This window comes from Macaca fascicularis, chromosome 12, assembly GCF_037993035.2.
Source record: "Macaca fascicularis isolate 582-1 chromosome 12, T2T-MFA8v1.1".
In the NCBI taxonomy this organism is placed as follows: Eukaryota; Metazoa; Chordata; class Mammalia; order Primates; family Cercopithecidae; genus Macaca; species Macaca fascicularis.
This window is the reverse complement of record NC_088386.1, coordinates 71,502,348-71,529,778: the sequence shown is the minus strand read 5'-3', so window position 1 is coordinate 71,529,778 and position 27,431 is coordinate 71,502,348. Positions and strand designations below refer to the sequence as shown.

Here is a 27,431-nt window from a genome sequence, read left to right as displayed (position 1 = left end):
GCCTATTTGTTAATAATTCCCAAATCTAAGTCCTTAGTCCATACTCTTCCCTTCAGCTATAGACTTGTATATTTAACTGTGTAATTGACATTTCCACTTAGGAGTTTAGTAGGCATCTCATAAGTAACATGGCCAAAAGAGAATTAATATTGCTCCTCCCCTTTATTCCCACTTGTTCATATCTGCTCTTCCCTTTGTCTTCTCCATCTCAGAAATGCTTACCCTATATGACTACTAGTTAAAACTTGTATTAGTTAGGGTTCTCCAGAGAAATAGAACCAATAGGAAATATTATGAGGAATTGGCTCAAGCAATTATGGAGACTGAGAAGTCCCAAGATCTGCAGTTAGCAAGCTGGAGACCCAGGAGGGCTAATGGTTTAGTTCCAATCTATGTCTGAAGGCCTGAGAACCAAGAGAGCCAGTAAGTATAAGTTCTTGTTTGAAAGCTAGCAGGTTCAAGACCCAGAAGGAGCTGATGTTTCAGTTTGAGTCTGAAGGCAGGAAAAGATAGAGGTCCTAGCTCTAGGGAGTCAGGCATGGGGTGTTCTCACTCTCTGGAGGGAGGAGTAAACTTTTTGTTCTATTCAGGCCTTCAGCTGATTGGCTGAGGGCCACTTCATTAGGGAGAGCAATCTGCTTTACTCAGTCTACTGATTGAAATGCTAATCTTACCCCAAAGCAACCTCACAGACACCCAGAATAATGTTTGACCAATTATCTGGATACCTTGTGTGACCTAATCAAGTTAACACATACAATTAACCATCACGAGACCAAAAACTTGGGAGCTATTTTTGATTCTTCTTTCATATTCATTCACATTACCAGCAAGTCATATAATCGTTACCTCCAAAATGATCTTGAATCTGACCAGTTCTCACCTTCTTTACTACTACAGTTTTAATTCATTATCATCTCTTGCTTGCACAATTGCTTCTTCACCAGTCTGTTTTTAAGGTATAAATCAGATCTTGTGTGTCTTTTGCTTAAAATTCTCTAATAGCTTCCCATTGCAACCAGAATGAAATCTGAATCCATATCCTGACTTTCTAGCTTATTCCTATTTCTCCAACCTCATCTTTCACTCTCCTTTGTTCACTTTTGCTCCAGCCACACTGGCCATCTTTTTGTACTACAAACAAGTTCCCTGAACCTTACAGTTTCTTTCTTTCTTTCTTTCTTTTTTTTTTTTTTTTTGAGACGGAGTCTCACTCCGTTTCCCAGGCTGGAGTGCAGTGGCATGATCTCAGCTCACTGCAATCTCCATCTCTTGGGTTAAAGCAATTCTCCTGCCTTAGTCTCCCAAGTAGCTGGGATTACAGGCACCCGCCACCATGCCCAGCTAATTTTTTTGTATTTTTAGTGAGACAGGGTTTCACCATTTTGGCCAAGTTGGTCTCGAACTTCTGGCCTCAAGTGATCCACCTGCCTCAGCCTCCCAAAGTGCTGGGATTACAGGCATGAGCTACTGTGCCCAGCTGAACCTTACAGTTTCTTAATTTATAAAATGAGAACAGAAAAAATGAGTAAGACCTAGTATTTGATAGCACAATAGGGTGACTATAGTCAATAATAACTGTACATTTTAAAATAAAGAGTATATTGGATTGTTTACAATTCAGTGGATAACTGCTTGAGGGGAAGGATACCGCATTCTTCATGATGTGCTTATTTCACATTGTATGCCTATATCAAAACATCTCATGCACCCCATAAATATATACGGCAACTATGTACCCAGAAAAAAATAAAATGAAAACAGAAGTATTTGTTTTGATAGGACAGTTAAAAGTAGTAAATGTTACTACATATGAAAGCATATAAAAATTGCAAAGTGTTATATAAACATGAGCTGATGGCACTGATTCTTCTTTTCTGATTCTTATTTTATTTTTCTTAAATGAGTTAGGACTCAGTACAGTATTCATTTGAAGTGGGAATAGCAGGAGTCCTTGTCTAGTTCCTGATTTTAATAGAAAAGCTTTTAATATTTTGCCATTAAGTATGATGTTTGCTGTAGTTTTAAAAATGTTGATGCTTTTTTTTTTATCAGATTAAGGAAATTTAAGCTTCTGATATTGTTTTTGGTGATATTTAGTAATATAGCAGATGGTGGAAGAATAGGAAGAAGTTTAAAGCAAATATGCTTTCTGACTGCAAGGAATAGCAAGATAGCAAAAGAAATATAAGAAACCCTTTTCAAGAGTCCTTTGAAACACTTCTTTAAGGAAATCAAATGTATGAATATTTTTAACTTATGTAATAAATAGGCAGATCTGGACTTGATTATTAAAAGGATTTTCTTTTTGCTTTAAAATATATTTCAGAGGTTCTTTCTGTTTTTAAGTGTACTAATTCATTTGAATAGGTATTACATGTATGTTTAAAATCGACTTTGTAAAAGATTGTCTTGCAGTCGCATAGTATTTTTTTAAGCCTGAAGCTATTGGTCCTATCCTTGTTTTTTATTCTTGATTATTTTTAGTTGTTTTGTTTTACAAGTTGGACCCTATATAAATTAAAGCAGGGATTGGTGGCTGCAGCCTGTAGGCCAAGTCCTGCCCACTGCTTTGTACAGCTCATGATTGGCTTTTATATTTTTAAATTATTACAATATTAAAATGAATATTTTGACATGTAAAATGTATATGAAATTCAAATTTCAGTTTTTATTGGAACAGAGTCATGCTGTCTTTAACTGCGTTCATCCTACAATGGCAGAATTGAGTACCTGTGACTGACTGTATGTGGTGCTCTCATCACTTCAGGCACTTGTAGGACTAATCATTTCATCATTTCACATTGTTTTTCAACCGATGCAATTATAACTTGATGGCAGTTTTTAAGTGTCATGTGTATTGTTGTACTGTGACAACTTTATTTTATTTTTATTACCTATGCATACCCATCATGTAAAAACCAGAAAAGAAAAGTGGACTTTGAATGTTGCACTTTTAGTACATAATGGAATGTGGACTATTTTGTTATCGAAATGCAAAGCATTGTATTTTTTATGCAATGATGTTATAGCTGTGCTAAAAGAGTACAATATGTATTTGACATTACAATACTAACTACTCATCATCATATTCCCAACTCACAGAAAGCAATGGTCATAAAAATTAGAAAATTTAAAATGGAATATATTATTGCAGAATTGCTTCATGAAACTGAAAGGGAAAAATGGAGCTTCAGCCAAAGAAAGTTTCTGAGTGGCTTGTTTGTGAAGAAAGGGAGGCTATTTACCAATGATGAGTTAATTAAATTGTGTTTGATTGCTGCAGCAGAAAAAATGTGTTCAGGGAAAATATACTTAAGACTAGTAACGTTTCAGCAAGAACAGTTGCCTAAAGAATTGAGAAAATTCAGAAAAACAAACATGAGTAGTCAATTAAAGAACAAGGCAAATTATTTCAAGTGATCTTCCTTGGCTGTGGTTGAGTTGACAGATGCTATCAGTACCACTCAATTGTAGTTTGAGTTGTCAACGCTGAGCTTGAAGTGACTGAAGAATTAGTCTCTATAAAAAGTCTTTGCAGAACAACTTTAGGTGAGAATATTTTCAATGAAGTTTAGAAAACAGCAATTTACTACAACCTGAAGTGGAATCTGCTAAGATGTACTGTAACTACTCGTGGTAAAAATATGTATGTAGCAGAAAAAGACTTAGTTGTACAAATTGTACAAAACTTTTGAAACTGTAAGGTGTTTAAATTCTATGATTATTCATTGTATTATTCAACAACAGGTACTTTGCAGAACATATTTGAATTTGTTATTGTGTAGTGCCAAAGGGAACATCATTGCTCTCAAGGACTTAACCATTGTTAGTTATGTGAATTTTAATTATGAATAGAAGCTATCTTGACTTGCCTCACAGCAGTTTGATGGCTTAGCAGTGGTAAAGTTTTATTGTCATATTTTGAGCTCAAAACCTAGATTGAAATACTTCCAAATGAGAAGAACCAACTTCAGCCACTGTGTTTGAATACTGACTGGCTTTGGAAATTAGCTTTTGCTACAGCCTTGATAATGGTTCTTAATTATTGCAACCTAAGATTGCAAGGCAAAACAATGTATATATGCAAAACCTATAATGTGGTAAAGTCATTTAGAAAACAACATTGTAATGACAAGTAATTTTTAAAAAAATGCTATAAAAATGAAAACAAGAAACAGAATTGCCATTCCCACACAAATTTGCAGCAGATGCATTATCCAAGCTGAAATTATAGTTCCAGTAGAATTTTTCAGACCTCAAGGCAAGTGCAAAGGAAATTTCCATGTTTCTAAATCCATTTCACTGTATAATTGAAGAGCTTCAGTCTTTGGAGGTGATTAACTTCCAATGTAATAATACTCTAAAAGGGAAATGCCAAAAGAAGAATCTAATAGAATTTTGTAAATGCCTTCCAAACTAGTGAATATGCTCAATTAAAATCATATGCTTGTGGATTGGTATCAATATTTGGCAGTAACTACCTGTGTGAAAAGATATTTTAAAAAATCAGATATGTAAAATCTCATTACAGATCAGCATTAATGGATTATCATTTGCAATCAGTTTTGATGATAGAGAACACTTAGCTTTGAACCTCAATTGAGTGAAATGTTATCCACCCCCAAAAGTATTCCATTCTTTTCACTGGTAGACTTATATTACAAAAAATTGAACTCAATTATTATATAGGTTGAATATCCCAAATCTGAAAATTCAAAATCTGAAATGCTCCTAAATCCAAAATTTTTTGAATGCCAACATTATACTCGAAATGGTCCTTGGAGCATTTTGGATTTTGGATTTTTGGATTTGGGATGCTCAGCGGGGGCGTATTCTGCAGATATTCCAAAACTAAAAAAAAAATTGAAATCTGAAACACATCTAGCACCAAGCATTTCAGATAAGAGATACTCAACCTGTATTTGAATTTAGTCAATAAAGTTTGTGGAAATTTTGTATTTCTTTCGTATTTCTTAGGCTGGGTGCAGTGGCTCATGCTGTAATCCAGCACTTTGGGAGGCCAAGGCAGGTGGATCACCTGAGTTCAGGAATTCAAGACCAGCCTGGCCAATATGGAGAAACCCTGTCTGTACTAAAAATACAAAAATTAGCTTGGTGTGGTGGTACACACCTGTAATTCCAGCTTGGGAGGCTGAGGCATGAGAATTGCTTGCACTCTGGAGGCAAAGGCTGCAGTGAGCTGAGATCATGCCACTGCACTCCAGCCTGGGTGGCAAAACAATACCGTGTCTCAAAAATCAAAAAGTACGTACTTGATTTTGCTTTTTGGTCCATAAAGCCCAAAATACTTAGTTTTTCCTTTACAGAATAAGTTTACTGACCCTTGGATTAAAGTACAGATGTTTGGCTTGGTCTTATCTAACAAAAAATTACTATTCTTTTTGAAGATGTTAGCAGATTTCTCCCCCTTTTAGTAATAAGTTAGCTAGCACATTAAAGACTGCTTAATCTATTTTGAAAAATTTTTTTATAGTAAAATCATCTTTTTATATGTTTGTGTTTCTTTGAATCTTTATATAAATGGTGTACTTTGAGTTGGTTATTCAGGTATTTGTTACCTAGAATTTCAGTGAAGAAGTAATAATTTTATTTATAAATTTAATTAAGTATTAAGAACAGTTATTTACGTTTCATTCGATAACATTTAAGCCATAAGTTCTTCTTTCCATATGGAATAGTGTGTCAATCTGTATTAAATATTTCTAGAGAAAAACTAGAAACTTAAATACATTTGTAAATCCAACATTGACATTCATAAAAGGTATCCTTTGAGATGATTCTTTCTGTTCCACCATGCCAACCTATATAAGCAGGCAAATCTTAGAAATGCTTAATTTTGAAAAGTTATTCATATTTTTTTCCATGTCCCTTCTCAGATTCAATAAGATAGATTTTCAAGGTTTTTTTAAAAAGTCATGCTTACTATCTTCACGCTTGACTAAGTAAAATATGTACTTATTTCCTTATAAACAAAGAGAACATTTTTATTACCAGTGTATAAAAAGAGATTTGATACTAATTTTGTAAATTAATGTGGGTGAGGTGTTGAAAGGAAAAAGAAATAGTAGAAAGTAATGTTTCTGAACACATTAAAAAATGTGTGTATATATTTCAATTTAGAAAGGTGCTTTATACTATGTAAAGTCAATTTCTCCCCTAAATGGTTTGTAATATATAACACAGGCAAAAATATGAACTATATGTAGGTGAAGATGGAGATAATTTTTGTCTCTACACATCAGTTAAATTTTGAGACATCCTAAAATGAGACAGTTTTCTTGTGTTTGCTACCGTGTGTCATTTGGCATGATGTTTTCTTGTATCTAAATATCTTAATATTTGATTTAGCTTTTATTGAAATCTTGTTTTCTAGATGAAGCATTGGATGATTTAAAATCCCAGAGGAAAAAAATAGTAAGTTAACTTTTATTTAAAATTAATTTATATTAAACTAATAAGAACTGAATAAATAATGTTTGTGTGTTGGAAGTTAATAACTCTCCAAGGAAGAAATATGCTTTTAGATAGCATTTTAATGATGAAGTGAAATTGTGAATATTTTTGCTAGTTAAAAATGATTGATAGGAAAAAGTAGTTTAGAAGGACTTTTGAGATTCTGAGAGTCTATATCAGTTGGAAGCTGAGAAGTAAGTAAATGAGTCATATTCGAGGCCTAAATGAGGCAGAGAGGGTAAAAAGGTGGGTACCCAGATTGTTTATTAGAGCTAAATACAAAAGGACAAAATATCTCCACATGTCAGTTCTAGGTTTTCTTGACACCAAGAAAGAGAGGGAATCAAGATTAGTTGTAAGAGAAATTCAACATGAAAGTACTGAAGAAGAGATGGGAGAGAGAGATACATAATTGTTTTCTTCAGAGTTTTCCACTTTCTGTCAGTAACTCTGATCACATGATATCTATTGTGGGGCTAGTTGATGCATCCCTTCAGATGTGTTGGAAAGAGGACCATGAGTAAGACAGAAGGAGCTCTAAATGTTGATAATATAGTAGTCTGTAATAAGTGAATTGAAGTTGGTGTTTGACATAGAGCTACTAATTTTTAATGTTTATTTTTGAAGTGTGAAAATGATAACTGCTGATAGTATTATGTTGTGTAGAAATGTATTTAATAAAATGTAATCAGGTGCAAATGATCAATTTGATACATTTTAGTCTAGTGTGTAACAAGTAATAATTAAGAAACCAATATTGTGAAGGTTAAGACTAACGTTAAAAATTATTCTGTGAATTGATGATATTAGATACTGGTTTTAAGGGCTTTAAGTACCTGAAAAGTAAGGGGACTTTAATTTTGAAAGGATTCCTTCGCTTTATTTGTTTGCTTCTTATTAGGTGTCCTATAAAGTATTTATCAAAATTGCATTGACAATTTTGGTGGTTCTAAATTGCCAAACACAGAATTATCTTATTATTATATTTCTGCTAGTCTGAACGTTATGGAACAGCCAGAAATTCAAAGTGAGAAAATACTGATAGCATCAGTGATTTAGAAGTTGTGATATGATTGGTTTGACTTGCTGATGAGATCAAAAGAAAAGCTGGTACTGGTGATCAGAGACAAGTCCTGCTTATACCAAAATGGAGAAATATTAGTTAAAGTAGAAAAGATGAAGAGGAAGACAAAGGAGAGCAGAAAAGAAAAAAATCCTAAGTGATGAGAAGCAGCCCAATGTCTCTGGCATCACATGGCCAGAAAACAGGATCTTGAAGAATATATGATTTGGAAAATCTCTCAATAGAGTAACAGAGCCGACTTGGAAAATTGTGTGGAAGGATAAGTCAAGCTATTTACTTTTAAATAGCCTTTAAAGGAATCGCAACATAAAAGATGTTCCATTTTAAGTCTGACAACAGTTAAAAAAGTTCAGAGTTCAATAGCTCTGTATGTTTAAATGGTTCATTAGGCATCAGTATTAATAATGCAGTATGGCATTTCTCTTGCAGTATGACTAAAGAAAAATAAGTTGGCTCTAATTCACTTTATTAATTAAACACAATTTGCATTTACTTGATTATTATTGTTGGTTATAATACTGTTTGCTACTGGAACTAGTCTGTGGTCTTGACTGTTCAAGCCTTTAACAGAGCTGCTTTGTTTGAGTAGTTTTACACTTTGGTTTTTTTTTTTTTTTTGAGACAGAATTTTGCTCTTGTTGCCCAGGCTGGAGTGCAGTGGTGCAATCTTGGCTCACTGCAACCTCTGCCTCCCAGGTTCAAGTGATTCTCCTGCCTCAGCTTCCCAGGTAGCTGGGATTACAGGCATGCGCCACCACACCTGACTAATTTTGTATTTTAGTAGAGACAGGGCTTCACTATGTTGGCCAGACTGGTCACTACTTGATATTTTATTAAAAGTGGTTTCCTTGGGGATGCATCCCTTTAATCTGAATAGATTTGTAATGTAATTTGAAATTTGTAAAATTGTAGTTTGTAATGACAGATATGAATTATCAATTGATTAAAAAGTTAAATTAGGAAAAAGCATCTTAACAAGATTTTAAGAGCTTAATGTATTTACTTATTAATATAAAGTTAGGAAGTAATCTTTAGTTATCTAAAAAATTCCCAAGTCTAGATCTGCGTGCATTTTACCACTCACGTATTTTGTGGTCCTTTAACAAAACTTGAGTTTTTAATAATCACTGAGTAATCTGTGCAAGCAGATAATCCCTCTGCATCCATGAGCATTCCTTCAAAACAGTTCAGAAATCAAGCTCTACCAAAATACATGAGTCAAGATTACCTCTTTAAATGACTTCATGAAAATTTTGTGCTTTTTTCAGAATAGTAGTCCTATGTGGTAATTTCTAGCGTTCCTTGGGAAATCTGTGTTTTTCTGAATCCTGAGAAAAATCACTTGAGAAATTGGGAACATGAGGAAAAGTGTTATACTTCCCTGAGAATTAAAGCTTAACAATCAACTACAGATGTTACTAGTTCAAAGGAATTCACTAATGTCAGCTGAAGGCAAGAGCAAGAAATTCTGACATGCTGAGTTACAGGTTAATGTTGACATTTCTGGGAGCAGTACAGAATCATACAGAAGTGGTACAATGTAATCATTTAGTCTTGTGGGCATTTATGGCACTCTCTTATTAATGGTGAGTCATTCTTGCAAATAAAAATGTTTATATACCTACTATAATTTATATAAATGTATAAAGTATACTTTGTACAAATCCTATGCATGATATTCCATGAAATAAGTTTTGGAAGGAAAAGAAGTCCTTAAATTGGCAAATTTAGCTTTTATTCTCTATAGAGTTTTTAACCTTATTGTGGCTTCAAATGTTACATTTTTATATTACTCAGTAATATTTTCTGGCTTTTCCCAGTGTTTGAATATTCACTTTAGGCTACACAGTAACAGAAAAAATGCAAAGAAGAAAGATGTGACTATTATTGTGGAATACTCTTACATGAAAGCAGAAAATGATATAACATCTGAATTAGTAAAAACATCATCAATTTCAACAGCAAACCCCAAATCAGGGATACCAGACAGTATTTTCAGCATGATAAAATGATGAGTTTATATGGTGTAACATGCTCCTTAATACTCTGAATTGCAAAATCAATGCAAAATGAAAGAAATGAAAGAAAGTTTTCTTACATCTGGAATATCTTTCACAAATAAATGTTGGTTAGGGAAATTAATGATTTGTGTGTTTTAAAATTCTGTTTCAAGAATAATTTTAGTATGAAATATTTGTAGAATTATCTTTCAAAATTTAAAAAATTTTTTTGACATTTATTTTTGTGCTAGTATGCACACAATAAGTTTTGTGCACTTTTTTGCTCTTGTTGCCTTTTATCTTTTAATGTTTTCTATGATGTAATGGTTGTATCAAGTAGAAATAATTTTTACATGTCATAGAAACATACAGTCTCATCACAATGTTGACTCTTAATATAATCATGTATTTATTATTCTATCTTTTAAAATAAAAAAGCCCCTAAAACTTTTAGTACAACCGTATTACAGAAAAATGATTCATTCTTTACACTAACACTAACAATAGCCGATAAGCTCAAAAATAAAAAATTGCAAAAAAATGTTATAGTGTTTTAAAGTTTACGAATTTGTATTGGGCTGCGTTCAAAGCTGTCTTGGGCCACATGTGGCTGGTGGCTAAGGGTTGGAGAAGCTTGATTTAGAGAATTCTCAAGAATTCTAGTTTCTTTTTCCTGAATCTTGAGGTTCATGTGTTGAGTTTTTGGAAATAGTTTGTTTCAGGCCCATTCTGAGTAACTGAGGTGTCACTGAAAATTATGTTAATATTTTAGGCACTGTTGTGGACTCTTTCTCCTATATTATATATTTTAAAAATTGCACAGTAGTGCTATGAAGTATTAAAATATCTATGCAGAGGAGAAACTGAGGCTGACAGATGTGCTAACAGTCTTCCTAAGAATGGAAATTTTAGGAAGATCTTTTCTCACTTTGAAGTTTCAAGTTCATGTTCTTTCCACTGAACAGTGTATTTAAAACATATTATTACTTAAATGTTGTATGGATGTGTGTTAATTAAGCTATTATGTGAAAATATTTTGTTAGAAATAAATGTAAAAAATGGGAGATAGATTTGCATCTTTTAGTACTTAAAAATTATTTTATTTAAGATAAATAAAAACATAGACACACTTGAATACTTGCTGAATAATCTACCAGGAATGCAGTCATTCGATAAAGTAGCATTTCGATTTGGAGTTTTGTTTGTTGTTTTAAAGATCACAGTTTAATCTTTTTAAACCTAGTAGTAGTTTTAGAGTTATCTGTCCAAATCAGTATGGCTGTTTACATTTACATTATTTAAAATGAAATAAAACTACAGGCTAGGTGCAGTGGCTCACACCTGTAATCCCAGCACTTTGGGAGACTGAGGCAGGTGGATCACTTGAGGCCAAGAGTTCGAGACCAGCCTGGCCAATATGGCGAAACCTCATCTCTACTAAAAATACAAAAATTAGCCAGGTATGGTGGCACGCATCTGTAATCCTAGCTACTTGGGAGGCTGAGGCAGAGAATCACTTGAACCTGCGAGGTGGAGGCTGCAGTGAGCCGAAACCATATCACTGCACTCCAGCCTAGGTGACAGAGTGAGACTCCATCTAAGACAAAACGAAGCGAAACAAAACAAAAGTACAAATTCAGTTCCCCTGTTGCACAAGCAACATTTTAAGTGCTCATTTATCACATAGGGCTTAGTGGCTACTATTATGCTGACATAGACCGTTTTTGTCATTGCCTAAAGTTTTACTGCACAACACTGCTAGAACATCAAAAGTCTACTGTGTAGTGATCAGGGATTTGTTTCTTTGATATTCCATGTAGATTATGTTGGTTTGGGGATGTATTTTATTATGCCCTCTTTCTACCCCCGTTCCTAGTTTCTCTTTTTTTTCTAACCCTAAAGTGATACTATAAACATCTCCTTTACATCAGAAAAATCAACTTGCCTATTTTGAGAATTTATCATAATTTTGCAATAGGAAAATATTTTAGTTTCATTAAACCAAGGTAAGGCTAATAAATCATTCATCTAAGTACCTACTTCTTAAATGTTGAATTGAGTGTTTAATGAGGAATCTGTTAACTGCTATTGTGGCAGCATATTTTTAACTCAGTAAATGTGCTCTGGGTTGCATTTTAAAATAAATGTCCTTTGGAATGAATATGACATTTAATCTAAGTGGTTATCAGTGGTCACTGAGAAAGAAAAGGTTCTTTTCCAATTTTTGCAAAAGCATTTTATCCTACACATTAGATAATTTGTCATAACTATGACTGTCTTGTACTAAAGTTCAACCTTTTTCTGATGTTGAACTAGCCGTAACTGCTCGTGATACTTTACTAGCGATTATATTTTAAGTTAAACCCGTGTATTAAGTTATAAAGTGACTTGAGTGCATGGTAAATAAAATGCTACAATAATGAAGTGATTTAATTATAGTCCCTAGTGTGAACATAGAACTCAGTAAAATTTTTACTTAAATTCTGTGCTCAGTTTTTTCTCTAAAGTTGTTTGAGTCTAAGTAAAAAAGAGGTGAGGGTTATCTTTTAAAGTCATTTGAACAAATTCCATGGCTGTTCTCCCAGTTAGTGAGTTTTCACTGCATTTGCAGGAAGCTAATTGCTTCTGCTAATAAATAATCTAAAATCGATGCTGACAGCAGTTAATTGGCACAGAGATTTTATTTTGTAAAGCTCTTGGCTAACGACCTTCTTTAAATTAATAGCATTAAGTGCTATGAGGAAATAAATCTAAGGAATTGCCTGTCATTTGCTTGTCATGTCTAATAACTTCCAATAATGATGGCTGATAGATTTTTGCACATTCCATTATTGAAGTTGGTGCATGTAATTATTCTCCTCATTATATGTAAACAATTAGGAATATTTGGTATTTCCTCACAGTAAAGCTGTTAAGTACAAGTAACATATTAGAGGTTAGAAACCATTTTAAAATCTGGATTTTAATTATTCGAATGTAGGAAGTCTTTCATTCTATTTGGATATGTTAAGGATATTTAAATCTTTTTGAATAGGACTTATAAAAATAAGTAGTGTGTGTTTTGAAATGTGACAATTTATGGAAATTTTTGTTCGTAGCTTGAAGAAGTCATGGAAAAAGAAACTTACAAGACGGCTAAATTAATACTTGAAAGGTTTGATCCAGACTCAAAGAAAGCAAAGGTAAGACTGTGATATAACTACTATTTTATTATAAATTACACATTGTAATAGGTCACTGTAATAACATTATTATAATTGACAGGAGTGTGAGCCGCCATCTGCTGGAGCAGCTGTAACTGCAAGACCTGGACAAGGTAAATAGCTTTGTAGAAACTGCTGCTGCTGTTGGAAAGATCCATATTTACCCAAGTGAGTTCAAAAGTGTGTTGGAGGTGTGCAAAAACTTATGTAGAATGCTTCTATGTAGATTTATATTTGGTAATTTGGGATATGACTTAGGGTGGATAGCAATAATTTTATTTCATTTTGATTTTATGGGAATATGTTGTTAGGATATCAAATATGTGTTGAGATTAAATATATGATTGGTTTTAATCTTTTAAAATTTAAGTAATTTCATCAATATTTTGTAAATATTTCCCACTTTCAAATAATAATCTCTTGGAATATCTGTTATGAAAATCCTTACATTTTATGTTTTATTTTTGAAAAATGTTACGATTTCTGTGAAATTTTAAGTTTCTTCTAAAATAACACTTAAGAATAGAATAAAATAATTTAGAAATAAGAAAAATGAAAATTGAATTATCGCTATATTATGTTAACTCTTTATTTTTGAGGTTGTATTACCATATTATTAATGAAGTCATTGCTATTACATCATTAAATGTTATATAAAATTTTAACAGTCATTCCATTAAGTGGTTACATAAAATATTCCCAAGACTGGCATGGGAAAAGATATTCTGAGTTTGCAATGACTTTTGTCTTTGTTCTTTTCTTTAATAATATAGTTTGTAAGGGTTTTGTTGCAATATAGAATGTTACTTTTAAAAATTTAACTTCAATTTTTGCAGCCCCCCAGAATTATAACCTACTTTGTAAAGGTAGGATGACATTTAGACCTTTGAATGGAAATCTTTTTATAAGTATTCACAAATATCATGGATATTAAATAAGTCATAATAATTTTAGGTTTTCCAGTTGGCAGGGCTATATGGGAAGAATTCCCTCCACCTCCACGTTTTCCATAAGTAGGATTTTGGTTCATAGAAATATTAACATTTTTTTTTGTTTTGAAGCCTTCACTTTTGCAAAAAGTAGAAGTTCACATATGATTAAAATGAATTAGGCATATATACTTGCAATGAAACTCCTACTTTCATAACCAGTTTAAAGTTTTCTACAATGTATGTACTTTCTAGTAAATACAAAAACATTTTTTGGCCTATAAGGCAGATTTCTATAATTTCTAAAGCATTTTGTATAACTGGAACTAATTTTTCAAGAATATCTATATCTATCTATCTATCTATCTATCTATCTATCTATCTATCTATCTATCTATCTATCTATCTACCTACCTACCTACCTACCTACCTGTCTGTCTGTCTGTCTGTCTGTCTGTCTGTCTGTCTGTCTATCTATCTATCTATCTATCTATCTATCTATCTATCTATCTATCTACAAAGTCTCGCTCTGCCCCCTAGGCTGGAGTGCAGTGGCACAATGTCAGTTCACTGCAACCTTGGCTTCCCTGGTTTAAGCGGTCCTTCCACCTCAGCCTCCCGAGTAGCTGGGATTACAAGCATGCGTCACCACACCTAGCTAATGTTTGTATTTTTAGTAGAGATGGGGTTTCACCACGTTGGCTCAGCTGGTCTTGAACTCCTGACTTCAAGTGATCTGCCCACCTTGGCCTCCCAAAGTGTTGGGATTACAGGCATGAGCCACCATGTCCAGTCAAGAATATTTTTTAGTTAAACTCGTAGAAGCAGAGAGTAGAAATATTATTTCTAGGGGTGGAGAGCAGGGATGGGAGAAATGGGGGAAATGTTAGTCAAAGGATATAAAATTTCAGTTATTTAGGTGAATAACTTCAGGAGATTTAAGTACAGCATGGTGAGAATACTAATACTGTGTTGTATACTTGAAATTTGCTAAGAAAGTAGATCTTGTGTTCTCAGCACACATACACACACACACACACACACACACACACACACATAAAGGTAACTGAGTTTTTGGATTTGTTAGTTAGCTTGACTATAGTAATCTTTTCCCAATGTATAAAATACTTTAAAAATGACCTTAGTGAATGTATTTTTAAAATGTGATATTTTGTAGAAAGCTGTTGTTATTACTTTTTACTAATATATGTTCTGTCTTATTAAAGAACAAAATTATGATACCCTTTACTAACATTCTTCAGTATTTATTATATTTAGGCAACATAATTATTTTAAAAATCTGAATTTATATTTTCTTAGTAAAGTTTGAAACCCAAATAATTTTTTTCCTTCTGATGTCATATTGAAATTATAGAAAAATGATTGCTGATCTCTCTAGCAATCATTTTTCTATAATCCATGCTTTGGATTCCTGTGACTTTGCTTTTCGATATTCTTTTAGGAAGAATTAACATTTAGGTATAATATTGAATAACTGTTATGTGCAGACAATATGGGAATAAAGAAATAAATAACATGGTTTTTGACCTTAAGCTTATGGCCTAATTATTTTATTTTAAAAAATACTTCTTCTGGTGTACACTGTTGTAATGTTCATTGTTCTTCCAAGTATGTAGTAATTAATTGCTGTTTGGAATTTTTTCTTAAAAAAAATTCTAAATTATATCCCAGCTTTATTCTACTTTTTGAAAATTATACTTTAGTTTTGTGTTTAATTTACTTGTTTTGAATATCTCTTAGTTCCTATCATTTCTATAGGTGACTTAGTCATTAATTTTGTTTAATTTCTGTATTTCTGTGAGTTTGAAGTCAGGTCTTTATTTTTTTGCCAAACCACTGTTCTCTCTTTTTCTTATTGTTTTTAGAATTTAGCGTGTTTCTAAACTTAAACAATAGAAAGTGGAAAACAAATACTAAAAGATACATGTATGTACCTATGTGCCCTTGAAAAGATCTTTCCAAAATGAATCTGATTGTGATATTCTTATCTTAGTAACTCTCCTGCATGATTACTGAACCAGAACTTTGAGTCATGTGTACTAGGCATCTTTCTTTTTATTTTTTGTTATTAAGTTGTTCATGATGGATATTATTGATTATAAATTTTGAGGATAGTATTCTTTGATTTGCTAAGGTTTAACACTAAAAGGAGTATCATGTTTACCAATTGCTCTAAACTAACCTAGTCCCTCCACTCTCACCCCTTAATAGACTTTATTTTTTAGAATAATTTTAGATGTATACAAAAATAGCAAAGATAATATAAATACTCCCACATACTCTTGTGCTGAGTTTCTCTTATATTAACATGTGGTACATTTGTTACAGTTTGATGCTTTATTGTTAACTAAAGTCCATAGTTTATTCATATTTCCTTAGTTTTTATCTGATGTCTTTTTAGTTCTAGGATCCCATCCAGATACAGCATTGCCTTCTGTTGTCTTGTTTTCTTAGGCTTCTTTTGGCTCTGACATTTCTCAGACTTTCCTTGTTTTTAATGACTTTGACAGTTTTGCCCCAACTCTTTTCTATAAGGAATTTTTATCTATGGGTGCTTAATCTTAGAAAATCAGGGCCATCACTTGATATGAAGGAATAACCAAACATAAAAGTAAATATATGTATATATTCACATTAAATGGCATTATTTTCTGCTTAGATGCTTAGTATTTTAGTTCTGTAGAAATTATAGACTGGGAGATGGGAAGACTTAATGTCTTTAGTAGATTAAAATGTAATAGTTTGGATGTAAATGAAAAATAGAATTTGCCACAGTATGAATTCCTGAATAGTTTCTATAGATTTCTAAAGAAATCTAGATATTTGGAGCTGGTGAAAATTAAACTTGTCTTTAAGATTTTGATTGGTATACAGAACTAAATTTCATTTTTATGCACTAGTGTCTGATTTATTCTTTTTTTTTTTTTTCTTCAATGCATGTTTACTGAGTGTCTGCTATCTGCCAGGTACATTTTAGGCCCTGGTGATACAGTAGTGAACAAAACAGATAAAAACATTTCTCTCCCTTTGTTGGGAGTGAGGAGATAGCCAGTAAATTACTGTTAGGAGAAAATAAAGGATGGTGAATAGGGAGTACCTTGAGTGAGGGCAGGTTGAAATTTAAAATAGGATTGTCAGGGAACACCTCATTGATAAGGTGACATTTGATGAAAGAAATGAGAGTATGAACCTTTTAGATATCTGAGGGAAGCACATTCCAGATAGAGGAATCAGTAAGTGCAAAGACCCTGAGTGAAGAGCATGTCTGGAGTGCTGTAGAATAGCAGGGAGGCCTGTATGACTGGACTAGACTGAGCAAGGGGGAGATTAGGAAGAGTGGCAGTGAGAAAAGTAACAAGTAAAAGTAACATCTCATGTAGGGCCTTGTAGAATGTGGACCGTTGCAAAAACTTCAGTTCTCAATTAGGTTTTTTTTTTTTTTCTAAGAAATTTTGTTTTGTTTTGAGCAGAATATTGACATGGTCTTAATTATGTCTTAGAAGGAAGTCTACTGTATTGAGAAGAGGCTACAGAGGGAGCAAAAGTGAAAGCAGGAAGATTAATTAGGAAGCTACTGCAGTAATGTAGGAAAGCATTTGATGATGGCTTAGACCAGGGATATCCAATCCCTAGGCTACACTGGAAGAATTGTCTTGGGCTACATATAAAATACACTAACACTAATGATAGCTGATGCTAAAAAAAAAATAAATCTCATGGTGTTTTCAGAAAATTTGCAAATTTGTGTTTGGTTACATTCAAAGCCATCCTGGGCCACAAGCAGCCTGTGGGCCATGGGTTGGACAAACTTGGTTTAGACCTTGGATAGTAATATTGGAAGTGGTTTTTAAAAATAATTAACTAGGCCAGGCATGGTGGCTCACGCCTGTAATCCCAGCACTTTGGGAGGCCAAGGTGGGTGTATGACTTGAGGTCAGGAGTTCAAGACCAGCCTGGCCAACATGGTGAAACCCCGTCTCTACTAAAAATATAAAAATTAGCCAAGCCTGGTGGTGGCTACCTGTAATCCCAGCTACTCGGGAGGCTGAGGCAGGAGAATCGCTCCAACCCGGGAAGTGGAGTTTGTAGTGAACCGAGATTGTGCCACTGCACTCCATCCTGGGCAACAGAGCAAAACTCTGTCTCAAAAACAAATGATTTGTTTATATTTTTTAAAACTTAATTTCCTCTTTCTCTTCACCCCAGGTTAAGGTGATTTATGAAATAGTCAGATTCTGTATATATTTTTAAAACAGAATCCAAAAGATTTATTGATGCATTGGATATGGAGTCAAAGAAGGAGTAGTCAAGGATGACCTTAAAGATTTTGGCCTGAGTAACTGGAAAGATGGAGTTGCCATTTACTGAAATGGTGGAAACTGCAAGAGAAACACTTTTTGGAAGACGTGAAGTATTTTTTTTTTTTTTTTAAATGAAGAAAAGAGGTTTAATTGACTCACAGTTCTGCAGGCTGTACAGGGAGCATGGCTGGGAAGCCTCAGGAAACCTACAATCATGGTGGAAGGGTGAAGGGGAAGCAAGTATGTCCTACATGGAGGAGTAGGAGAGACAGCACGAAAGGGGAAGTGCTACACACTTCTAAACCAACAGTTCTCATGAGAACTCACTCACCATCATGAGAACAGCAAGGAGGAAATCCATCCCCATGATCCAGTCACCTCCCACCAGGTCCCTCCCCAAACATTGGGAATTACAATTCGACTTGAGATTTGGGTGGGGACACAGAGCCAAGCCATATCAGGGTTTATGTTTCATTTTGTCTATCTGGCTTGATTGACCATTGTAGCAGGGATGTTATGTATATTGGAAAATGCATCAGGCAGGCGTAAGTAATTTCTATATTCTTGGGATTTTAGTAAAGTTATTAAATAGAAGACATCATGCATCACTTTAGTCTGCAATAGTATTTTTTTTTGCTATAATTCAATTTTTTTTTATTTTATTATACTTTAAGTTCTAGGGTACATGTGCACAACGTGCAGGTTTGTTGCATATGTATACATGTACTGTGTTGGTGTGCTGCACCCATTAACTCATCATTTACATTGGGTATTTCTCTTTAATGCCATCCCTCCCCTCTCCCCAGACCCCACAATAGGCCCCAGTGTGTGATGTTCCCCACCCTGTGTCCAAGTGTTCTCATTGTTCAATTCCCACCTATGAGTGAGAACATGCAATGTTTGGTTTTCTGTCCTTGTGATAGTTTGCTCAGAATGATGGTTTCTAGCTTTATTCATGTTCCTACAAAGGACATGAACTCATCCTTTTTTACGGCTGCATAGTATTCCATGGTGTATGTGTGCCACATTTTCTTAATCCAGTCTGTCATTGATGGACATTTGGGTTGGCTATTGTGAATAGTGCCGCAATAAACATATATGTGCATGTGTCTTTATAGTAGCATGATTTATAGTCCTTTGGGTATATACCCAGTAATGGGATGGCTGGGTCAAATGGTATTTCTAGTTCTAGATCCTTGAGGAATTGCCACACTGTCTTCCACAATGGTTGAACTATTTTACAGTCCCACCAACAGTGTAAAAGTGTTCCTATTTCTCCACATCCTCTCCAGCACCTGTTGTTTCCTGACGTTTTAATGATTACCATTCTAACTGGTGTGAGATGATATCTCATTGTGATTTTGATTTGCATTTCTCTGATGGCCAGTGATGATGAGCATTTTTTCATGTGTCTGTTGGCTGCATAAATGTCTTCTTTTGAGAAGTATCTGTTTATATCCTTTGCCCACTTTTTGATGGGGTTGTTTGGTTTTTTCTTGTAAATTTGTTTATGTTCTTTGTAGGTTCTGGATATTAGCCCTATGTCAGATGGGTAGATTGCAAAAATTTTCTCCCATTCTGTAGGTTGCCTATTCACTCTGATGGTAGTTTCTTTTGCTGTGCAGCAGCTCTTTAGTTTAATTAGATCCCATTTGTCTATTGTGGCTTTTGTTGCCATTGCTTTTGGTGTTTTAGTCATGAAGTCCTTGCCCATGCCTATGTCCTGAATGGTATTGCCTAGGTTTTCTTCTAGGGTTTTTATGGTTTTAGGTCTAACATTTAAATCTTTAATCCATCTTGATTTAATTTTTGTATAAGGTGTAAGGAAGGGATGCAGTTTCAGCTTCCTTCGTATGGCTAGCCAGTTTTCCCAGCACCATTTATTAAATAGGGAATCTTTTCCCCATTTCTTGTTCTTGTCAGGTTTGTCAAAGATCAGATGGTTGTAGATGTGTGGTGGTATTTCTGAGGCCTGTGTTCTGTTCCATTGGTCTATATATCTGTTATGGTATCAGTACCATGCTGTTTTGGTTACTGTAGCCTTGTAGTATAGTTTGAAGTCAGGAAGCATGATGCCTCCAGCTTTGTTCTTTTTGCTTAGGATTGTCTTGGCAATGTGGGCTCTTTTTTGGTTCCATATAAACTTTAAAATAGTTTTTTCCAATTCTGTGAAGAAAGTCATTGGTTGCTTGATGGGGATGGCATTGAATCTATAAATTACCTTGGGCAGTATGGCCATTTTCACGATATTGATTCTTCCTATTCATGAGCATGGAATTTTCTATTTGTTTGTGTCCTCTTTTATTTCGTTGAGTAGTGGTTTGTAGTTTTCCTTGAAGAGGTCCTTTACATCCCTTGTAAGTGAGATTCCTATTTTATTCTCTTTGAAGCAATTGTAATGGGAGTTCACTCATGACTTGGCTCTCTGTCTGTTAATGCTGTATAGGAATGCTTGTGATTTTTGCACATTGATTTTGTATCCTGAGACTTTGCTGAAGTTGCTTATCAGTTTAAGGAGATTTTGGGCTGAGACGATGGGGTTTTTGAAATACACAATCATGTCATCTGCAAACGGACAATTTGACTTCCTCTTTTCCTAATTGAATACCCTTTATTTCTTTCTCCTGCCTGATTGCCCTGGCCAGAACTTCCAACACTATGTCGAATAGGAGTGGTGAGAGAGGACATCCCTGTCTTGTGCCAGTTTTCAAAGGGAATTTTTCCAGTTTTTGCCCATTCAGTATGATATTGGCTGTGGGTTTGTCATAAATAGCTCTTATTATTTTGAGACATGTCCCATCAATACCTAGTTTATTGAGAGTTTTTAGCATGAAGGGCTGTTGAATTTTGTCGAAGGCCTTTTGTGCATCTATTGAGACAATCATGTGGTTTTTGTCTTTGGTTCTGCTTGTGTGATGGATTACATTTATTGATTTGCGTATGTTGAACGAGCCTTGCATCCCAGGGGTGAAGCCAACCTGATCATGGTGGATAAGCTTTTTGATGTGCTGCTGAATCCAGTTTGCCAGTATTTTATTGAGGATTTTCGCATCAATGTTCATCAGGGATATTGGTCTAAAATTCTCTTTTTTTGTTGTGTCTCTGTCAGGGTTTGGTATCAGGATGATGTTGGCTTCATAAAATGAGTTAGGGAGGATTCCCTCTTTTTCTGTTGATTGGAATAGTTTCAGAAGGAATAGTACCAGCTCCTCTTTGTACCTCTGGTAGAATTCAGCTGTGAATTCGTCTAGTCCTGGGCTTTTTTTGGTTGGTAGGCTATTATTGCCTCAATTTCAGAGCCTGTTATTGGTCTATTTAGGGATTCAGCTTCTTCCTGGTTTAGTCCTGGGAGGGTGTATGTGTCCAGGAATTTATCCATTTTTTTAAGATTTTCTAGTTTATTTGCATACAGGTGTTTATAGTATTCTCTGATGGTGGTTTGTATTTCTATGGGATCGGTGGTGATACCCCCTTCATCATTTTTTATCGTGTTTATTTGATTCTTCTCTCTCTTCTTCTTTATTAGTCTTGGTAGCGGTCTGTCTATTTTGTTGGTCTTTTCAAAAACTAGTTCCTGGATTCATCAATTTTTGAAGGGTTTTTTGTGTCTCTATCTCTTTCAGTTCTGCTCTGATCTTAGTTATTTCTTGCCTTCTGCTAGCTTTTGAATGTGTTTGCTCTTGCTTCTCTAGTTCTTTTAATTGTGATGTTAGGGTGTCGATTTTAGATCTTTCCTGCTGTCTCTTGTGGGCATTTAATGCTATAAATTTCCTCTACACACTGCTTTAAATGTGTCCCAGAGATTCTGATATGTTGTGTCTTTGTTCTCAGTGGTTGCAAAGAACATCTTCATTTCTGCCTTCATTTTGTTATTTACCTAGTAGTCATTCAGGAGCAGGTTGTTCAGTTTCCATGTAGTTGTGTGGTTTTGAGTGAGTTTCTTAATCCTGAGTTCTAATTTGATTGCACTGTGGTCTGAAAAACAGTTTATTGTGATTTTTGTTCTTTTACATTTGATGAGGAGTGCTTTACTTTCAACTATATGGTCCATTTTGGAATAAGTGCAATGTGGTGCTGAGTAGAATGTACATTCTGTTGATTTGTGGTGGAGAGTTCTGTAGATGTCTGTTAGGGCCTCTTGGTGCAGAGCTGAGTTCAAGTCCTGGATATCCTTGTTAACCTTCTGTCTCGTTGATCTAATATTGACAGTGGGGTGTTAAAGCCTCCCATTATTGTGTGGGAGTCTAAGTCTCTTTGTAGGTTGCCAAGGACTTGCCTTATGAGTCTGGGTGCTCCTGTATTGTGTGCATGTGTATGTAGGATAGTTAGCTCTTCTTGTTGAATTGACCCCTTTACCATTAGGTAATGGCCTTCTTTGTCTCTTTTGATCTTTGTTGGTTTAAAGTCTGTTTTATCAGAGACTAGAATTGCAACCCCTGGTGTTTTTTTTGTTTTGTTTTATTTTTCATTTGCTTGGTAGATCTTCCTCCATTCTTTTATTTTGAGCCTCTATGTGCCTCTGCACGTGAGATGGGTCTCCTGAATACAGCACACTGATGGGTGTTGACTCTATCCAATTTGCCTGTCTGTATCTTTTAATTGGCACATTTAACCCATTTACACTTAAGGTTAATATTCTTATGTGTGAATTTGATCCTGTCATTATGATGTTAGTTGGTTACTTTGCTCGTTAGTTGATGCAGTTTCTTCCTAGCATCAATGGTCTTTACGATTTGGCATGTTTTTGCAGTGACTGGTACTGTTTGTTCCTTTCCATGTTTAGTGCTTCCTTCAGGAGCTCTTGTAAGGCAGGCCTGGTGGTGACAAAATCTCTCAGCATTTGCTTGTCCATAAAGGATTTTATTTCTCCTTCACTTATGAAGCTTAGTTTCGCTGGATATGAAATTCTGGGTTGAAAATTCTTTTCTTTAAGAATGTTGAATATTGGCCCCCACTCTCTTCTGGCTTGCAGAGTTTCTGCTGAGAGATCTGCTGTTAGTCTGATGGGCTTCCCTTTGTGGGTAACCCGACCTTTCTCTCTGGCTGCCCTTAACATTTTTTCCTTCATTTCAACCTTGGTGAATCTGACAATTATGTGTCTTGGGGTTCCTCTTGTCGAGGAGTATCTTTGTGATGTTCTCTGTATTTCCTGAATTTGAATGTTGGCCTGCTTGCTAGGTTGGGGAAGTTCTGCTGGATAATATCTGGAAGAGTGTTTTCCAACTTGGTTCCATTCTCCCCGTCACTTTCAGGTACACCAATCAAATGTAGATTTGGTCTTTTCACATAGTCCCATATTTCTTGGAGGCTTTGTTCATTTCTTTTTGCTCTTTTTTCTCTAAACTTCTCTTCTTGCTTCATTTCATTCATTTGATCTTCAATGATACCCTTTCTTCTACTTGATCAAATCAGCTACTGAAGCTTGTGCGTGCGTCACGTAGTTCTCGTGCCATGGTTTTCAGCTCCATCACGTCATTTAAGGTCTTCTCTATGCTGTTTATTCTAGTTAGCCATTTGTCTAATCTTTTTTCAAGGTTTTCAGCTTCCTTGCAATGGATTCGAACATCCTCCTTTAGCTTGGAGAAGTTTGTTATTACCGACCTTCTGAAGTCTACTTCTGTGAACTCATCAAAGTCATTCTCCATCCAGCTTTGTTCCATTGCTGACGAGGAGCTGCAATCCTTTGGAGGAGAAGAGGTGCTCTGCTTTTTAGAATTTTCAGCTTTTCTGCTCTGGTTTCTTCCCATCTTTGTGGTTTTATCTACCTTTGGTCTTTGATGATGGTGACCTACAAATGGGGTTTTGGTGTGGATTTCCTTTTTGTTGATATTGAAGCTATTCCTTTCTGTTTGTTAGTTTTCCTTCTAACGGTCAGGACCTTCAGCTGCAGGTCTGCTGCAGTTTGTTGGAGGTCCACTCCAGACCCTGTTTGCCTGGGTATCACCAGTGGAGGCTGCAGAACAGCAAATATTGCTGCCTGATCCTTTCTCTGGATGCTTCGTCTCAGAGGGGCACCCGGCTGTACGAGGTGTCAGTCGGCCCCTACTGGCAGGTGTCTCCCAGTTAGGCTACACGGTGGTCAGGTACCCACTTGAGGAGGCAGTCTGTCTGTTCTCAGAGCTCAAACTCCATGCTGGGAGAACCACTGCTCTCTTCAGAGTTGTCAGACAGGGATGTCTAAGTCTGCAGAAGCTTCTGTTGCCTTTTGTTCAGCTATGCCCCGCCCCCAGAGGTGGAGTCTACAGAGGCAGGCAGGCCTCCTTGAGCTGGAGTGGGCTCCTCCCAGTTGGAGCTTCCTGGCAGCTTTGTTTTCCTACTCAAGCTTCAGCAATGGTGGACGCCCCTCCCCCACTCCAGGCTGCTGCCTCGCAGTTCGATCTTGGACTGCTGTGCTAGCTGTGAGCAAGGGTCTGTGGGCTTAGAACCCGCCGAACCAGGTGCGGGATATAATCTCCTGGTGTGTGGTTTGCTAAGACAGTTGGAAAAGCGCAGTATTAGGGTGAGAGTGTACCGATTTTCCAGGTAGTGTCTGTGATGGCTTCCCTTGGCTTGAAAAGGGAAATCTCCCGACCCCTTGCGCTTCCCAGGTGAGGCGATGCCCCACCCTGCTTCGGCTCATCCTCTGTGGGCTGCACCCACTTTCCAACCAGTCCCAGTCAGATGAACCAGGTACCTCAGTTGGAAATCCAGAAATCACCCATCCTCTGTGTTGATCATGCTGGGAGCTGCAGACTGGAGCTGTTCCTGTTTGACCATCTTGGAATGATTTGCAGTAGTATGGATGTGGAATAATTAATGATGGAGGAGAGAGTAGGGAGAATTGATTTGGAACTGTCCATGAGTAGGCAAGAGGGGATGTGATCTAGTATACAAGTGGAGAAGTTGGCTTTTGACAATGTGTAATAACTCATCTTTAGCAATGAGGAAAGTCTGAGAACATGGGCAGATATAGGTGAGTGGTCAGGTTCTATCTGTTTTCCTTTTCTGAGATGAAGTCTCACTGTGTCACCCAGGCTGGACTGCAGTGGCGTGATCTCAGCTCACTGCAACCTCCACCTCCTAGGTTCTAGTGATTCTCCTGCCTCAGCTTCCTGAGTAGCTGGGATTATAGGTGCCTGCCATGCCACTCAGCTAATTTTTGTATTTTTAGTAGATATGGGATTTCACCATGTCAGCCAGGCTGGTCTCAAACTCTTGACCTCAAGTAATCTGCCCACCTCAGCCTCCCAAAGTTCTGGGATTACAGGTGTGAGCTACCGTGCCCAGCCAATTTTCTGATTGTATCTCTATTTTCTTAGTGAGGATGAGGTTGGGGGAGATAATGTTGGAGGCTTGAAGAAAAGGTATGGAATAATGCCAGGGGACTCTAAAGGCTACTTAAAATGAGTAGTCATACATTTAATGGAGGATTCTGTATGCTTTTCCAGTTACGGTCACCTGTGTAGGTGCCAGCATGGAGTAGGCAAATGGTTGGTTTTAACCAGGGTTGGGGTTTTGCCTAATGTGTTAGATAATTTGATAAGGGGGCCAGGAGCTGAAGTTGTTTGTAGGTGAGTCATTATAACAATGGATTATGGAATTTAAGATGATTGTAAGGGAAATAAAGGTATGAGTGGTAGTGTTGGACAGTCAAAAGGTGTTGATAGTATTAATATAGGAATCCACAAACTGCAGCCTGCAAATGTGGGCCAAGACCTGTGTTTTATGGCTCTTTGGCGTAGAATGTTTTCACATTTTCAAAGCATTCTAAAAAATAGAGAATAAGAATATGTAACAGGACCTTGTGTGGTCTGCAAAGCCTAAAATGTTTACTAGGTGGCTCTTTCCAAAAATGTTCACTGACCTGTTAATAATTAATAATTAATAATTAATGGGTTATAGATCTCGGAGTTGGAAGAGGTAAACTGAGAGGTTAGTGTGGTTGGAGAACAGGATGCTTAAACCTGAGAGGGGATCAGTTATTTCTGGTTGCAAAGTTACAGGAATAGGTATCATCATAGGAGTGAATGATTGAAATAGGGAGAATGATCACATTTTTGGAGTATACCCTAAAAAATGAGTCTTTTTGTTTTGAAGACATGGTCTCACTCTATCACCCAGGCTGGAGTGCAGGGGTGTCTTCATGGCTTACTGTGACCTCATCCTGGGCTCCAGCCTTCCTCCCACCTCAGCCTCCTAAGTAGCTGGGACTACAAGTATGTACCACTGTATCCAGCTAATTTTTTTAACTTTTTGTAGAGATGGGGTTTCACTGTGTTGCCCAGGCTGGTCTCGAACTCCTGGGCTTAAGCGATCCGCCAGCCCTGGCCTCCCAAAGTGCTAGGATTACAGGCCTCAATCACCACACCCAGCCTAAAAACAAATCCTTAACTGACCCTCCTATTGTTTTCTAGGGGGAAACCACCTACACATTTTCTTTTGCCTTTTGTCCTCAACCCTGCACCTTTACTAATGAAATGTAACAAAAGAAAAGTCAATTGTATGTTGCCACAGCTAGATTCAGAATCAATTATTTTTGCAGAGACATTTAATGGTTTTTGGAAATAGACTACAACTTCTTATTTCAGTAGGTTTTAGAGTTTACTCACTTGTGTTCCATAGCATGTATTGAAAATTAAAGTAGAAATTATAGATTTTTTTAATCTTTATACCAAATGGAGCAATACTTTATATTTTGCTGTTATTTGGGGATGTGTTTGATTAAGAGAATCTGAAAATGCCTTATAAAATAATAAATTCACCTGAATAAATTTGCCTTATAAGAAATTTGAGTGTTCTTTACGTAAGTATCAAATTTATACTGTTACAATTATTTAGTATATAACAAACCATCCTAAAATTTAGTGACTTAAAATAGCATTCTTTTTTCGCTCATGAAATTTGCAATTTGGCTAGGGTTTGGTGGAGACAGCTTATCTGTGTCTCACATTAGTTAGAGGTACTTTACTGAGCTAGAGGATCTACTATCAAGGTGGTTTATGCAGCTGGAAGTTGGTGCTGGCTGTTGGTTCCTCTTCAGATGGACTTCTCTCTGGGGTCACTTGAGCTTACTCTTCCCTGGTGGCAGGTTCCAAGACCAAGGAGCACAGGAGACAGAAAGTCCTGGATTCCGGCACAACTTTGTTCTCTTTATCAAAATCAGAGTACGGTTTCAAGGAGAGGGTACACAGACACCCTCCGCTCCCGTTTGTTGAAAGGAGAATCAGAGGATTTTGGAGTCTTATTTTAAAACTGCCACATGTACTTTAATATGGATAACAAAGGCATATCTATCCCAATCCAGTTTTCATTGTTTATCTCAAATGCCACCATCACTGTAAACCCTTTCTTCATCCCATCTAGATGACTAATTTGTCAGTCCTCACTTCTTGTGAAGTCCTCACTTCACTCTATAGTACTTTGTTGGCTCCCATTAT

At 35.9% G+C, this 27,431-nt stretch overlaps 1 protein-coding gene across 9 annotated transcripts in view; it reads left to right on the top strand.

Moving 5' to 3' along the window:
* LNPK (lunapark, ER junction formation factor) overlaps positions 1-27,431 on the top strand; it is a 78,820-nt gene that overhangs the window by 24,124 nt on the left and 27,265 nt on the right. For all 9 annotated transcript variants that reach the window (XR_012420950.1, XR_012420951.1, XM_015432384.4 and 6 more), the window contains exons 6-8: positions 6,398-6,438; positions 12,660-12,743; positions 12,826-12,877. Coding sequence is in view for 7 of the 9 variants with exons in the window: in XM_015432384.4 (XP_015287870.2) it covers positions 6,398-6,438; positions 12,660-12,743; positions 12,826-12,877 (177 nt within the window). In the remaining 2 variants the exon portion in view is untranslated. The remainder of the gene's footprint in view (positions 1-6,397; positions 6,439-12,659; positions 12,744-12,825; positions 12,878-27,431) is intronic.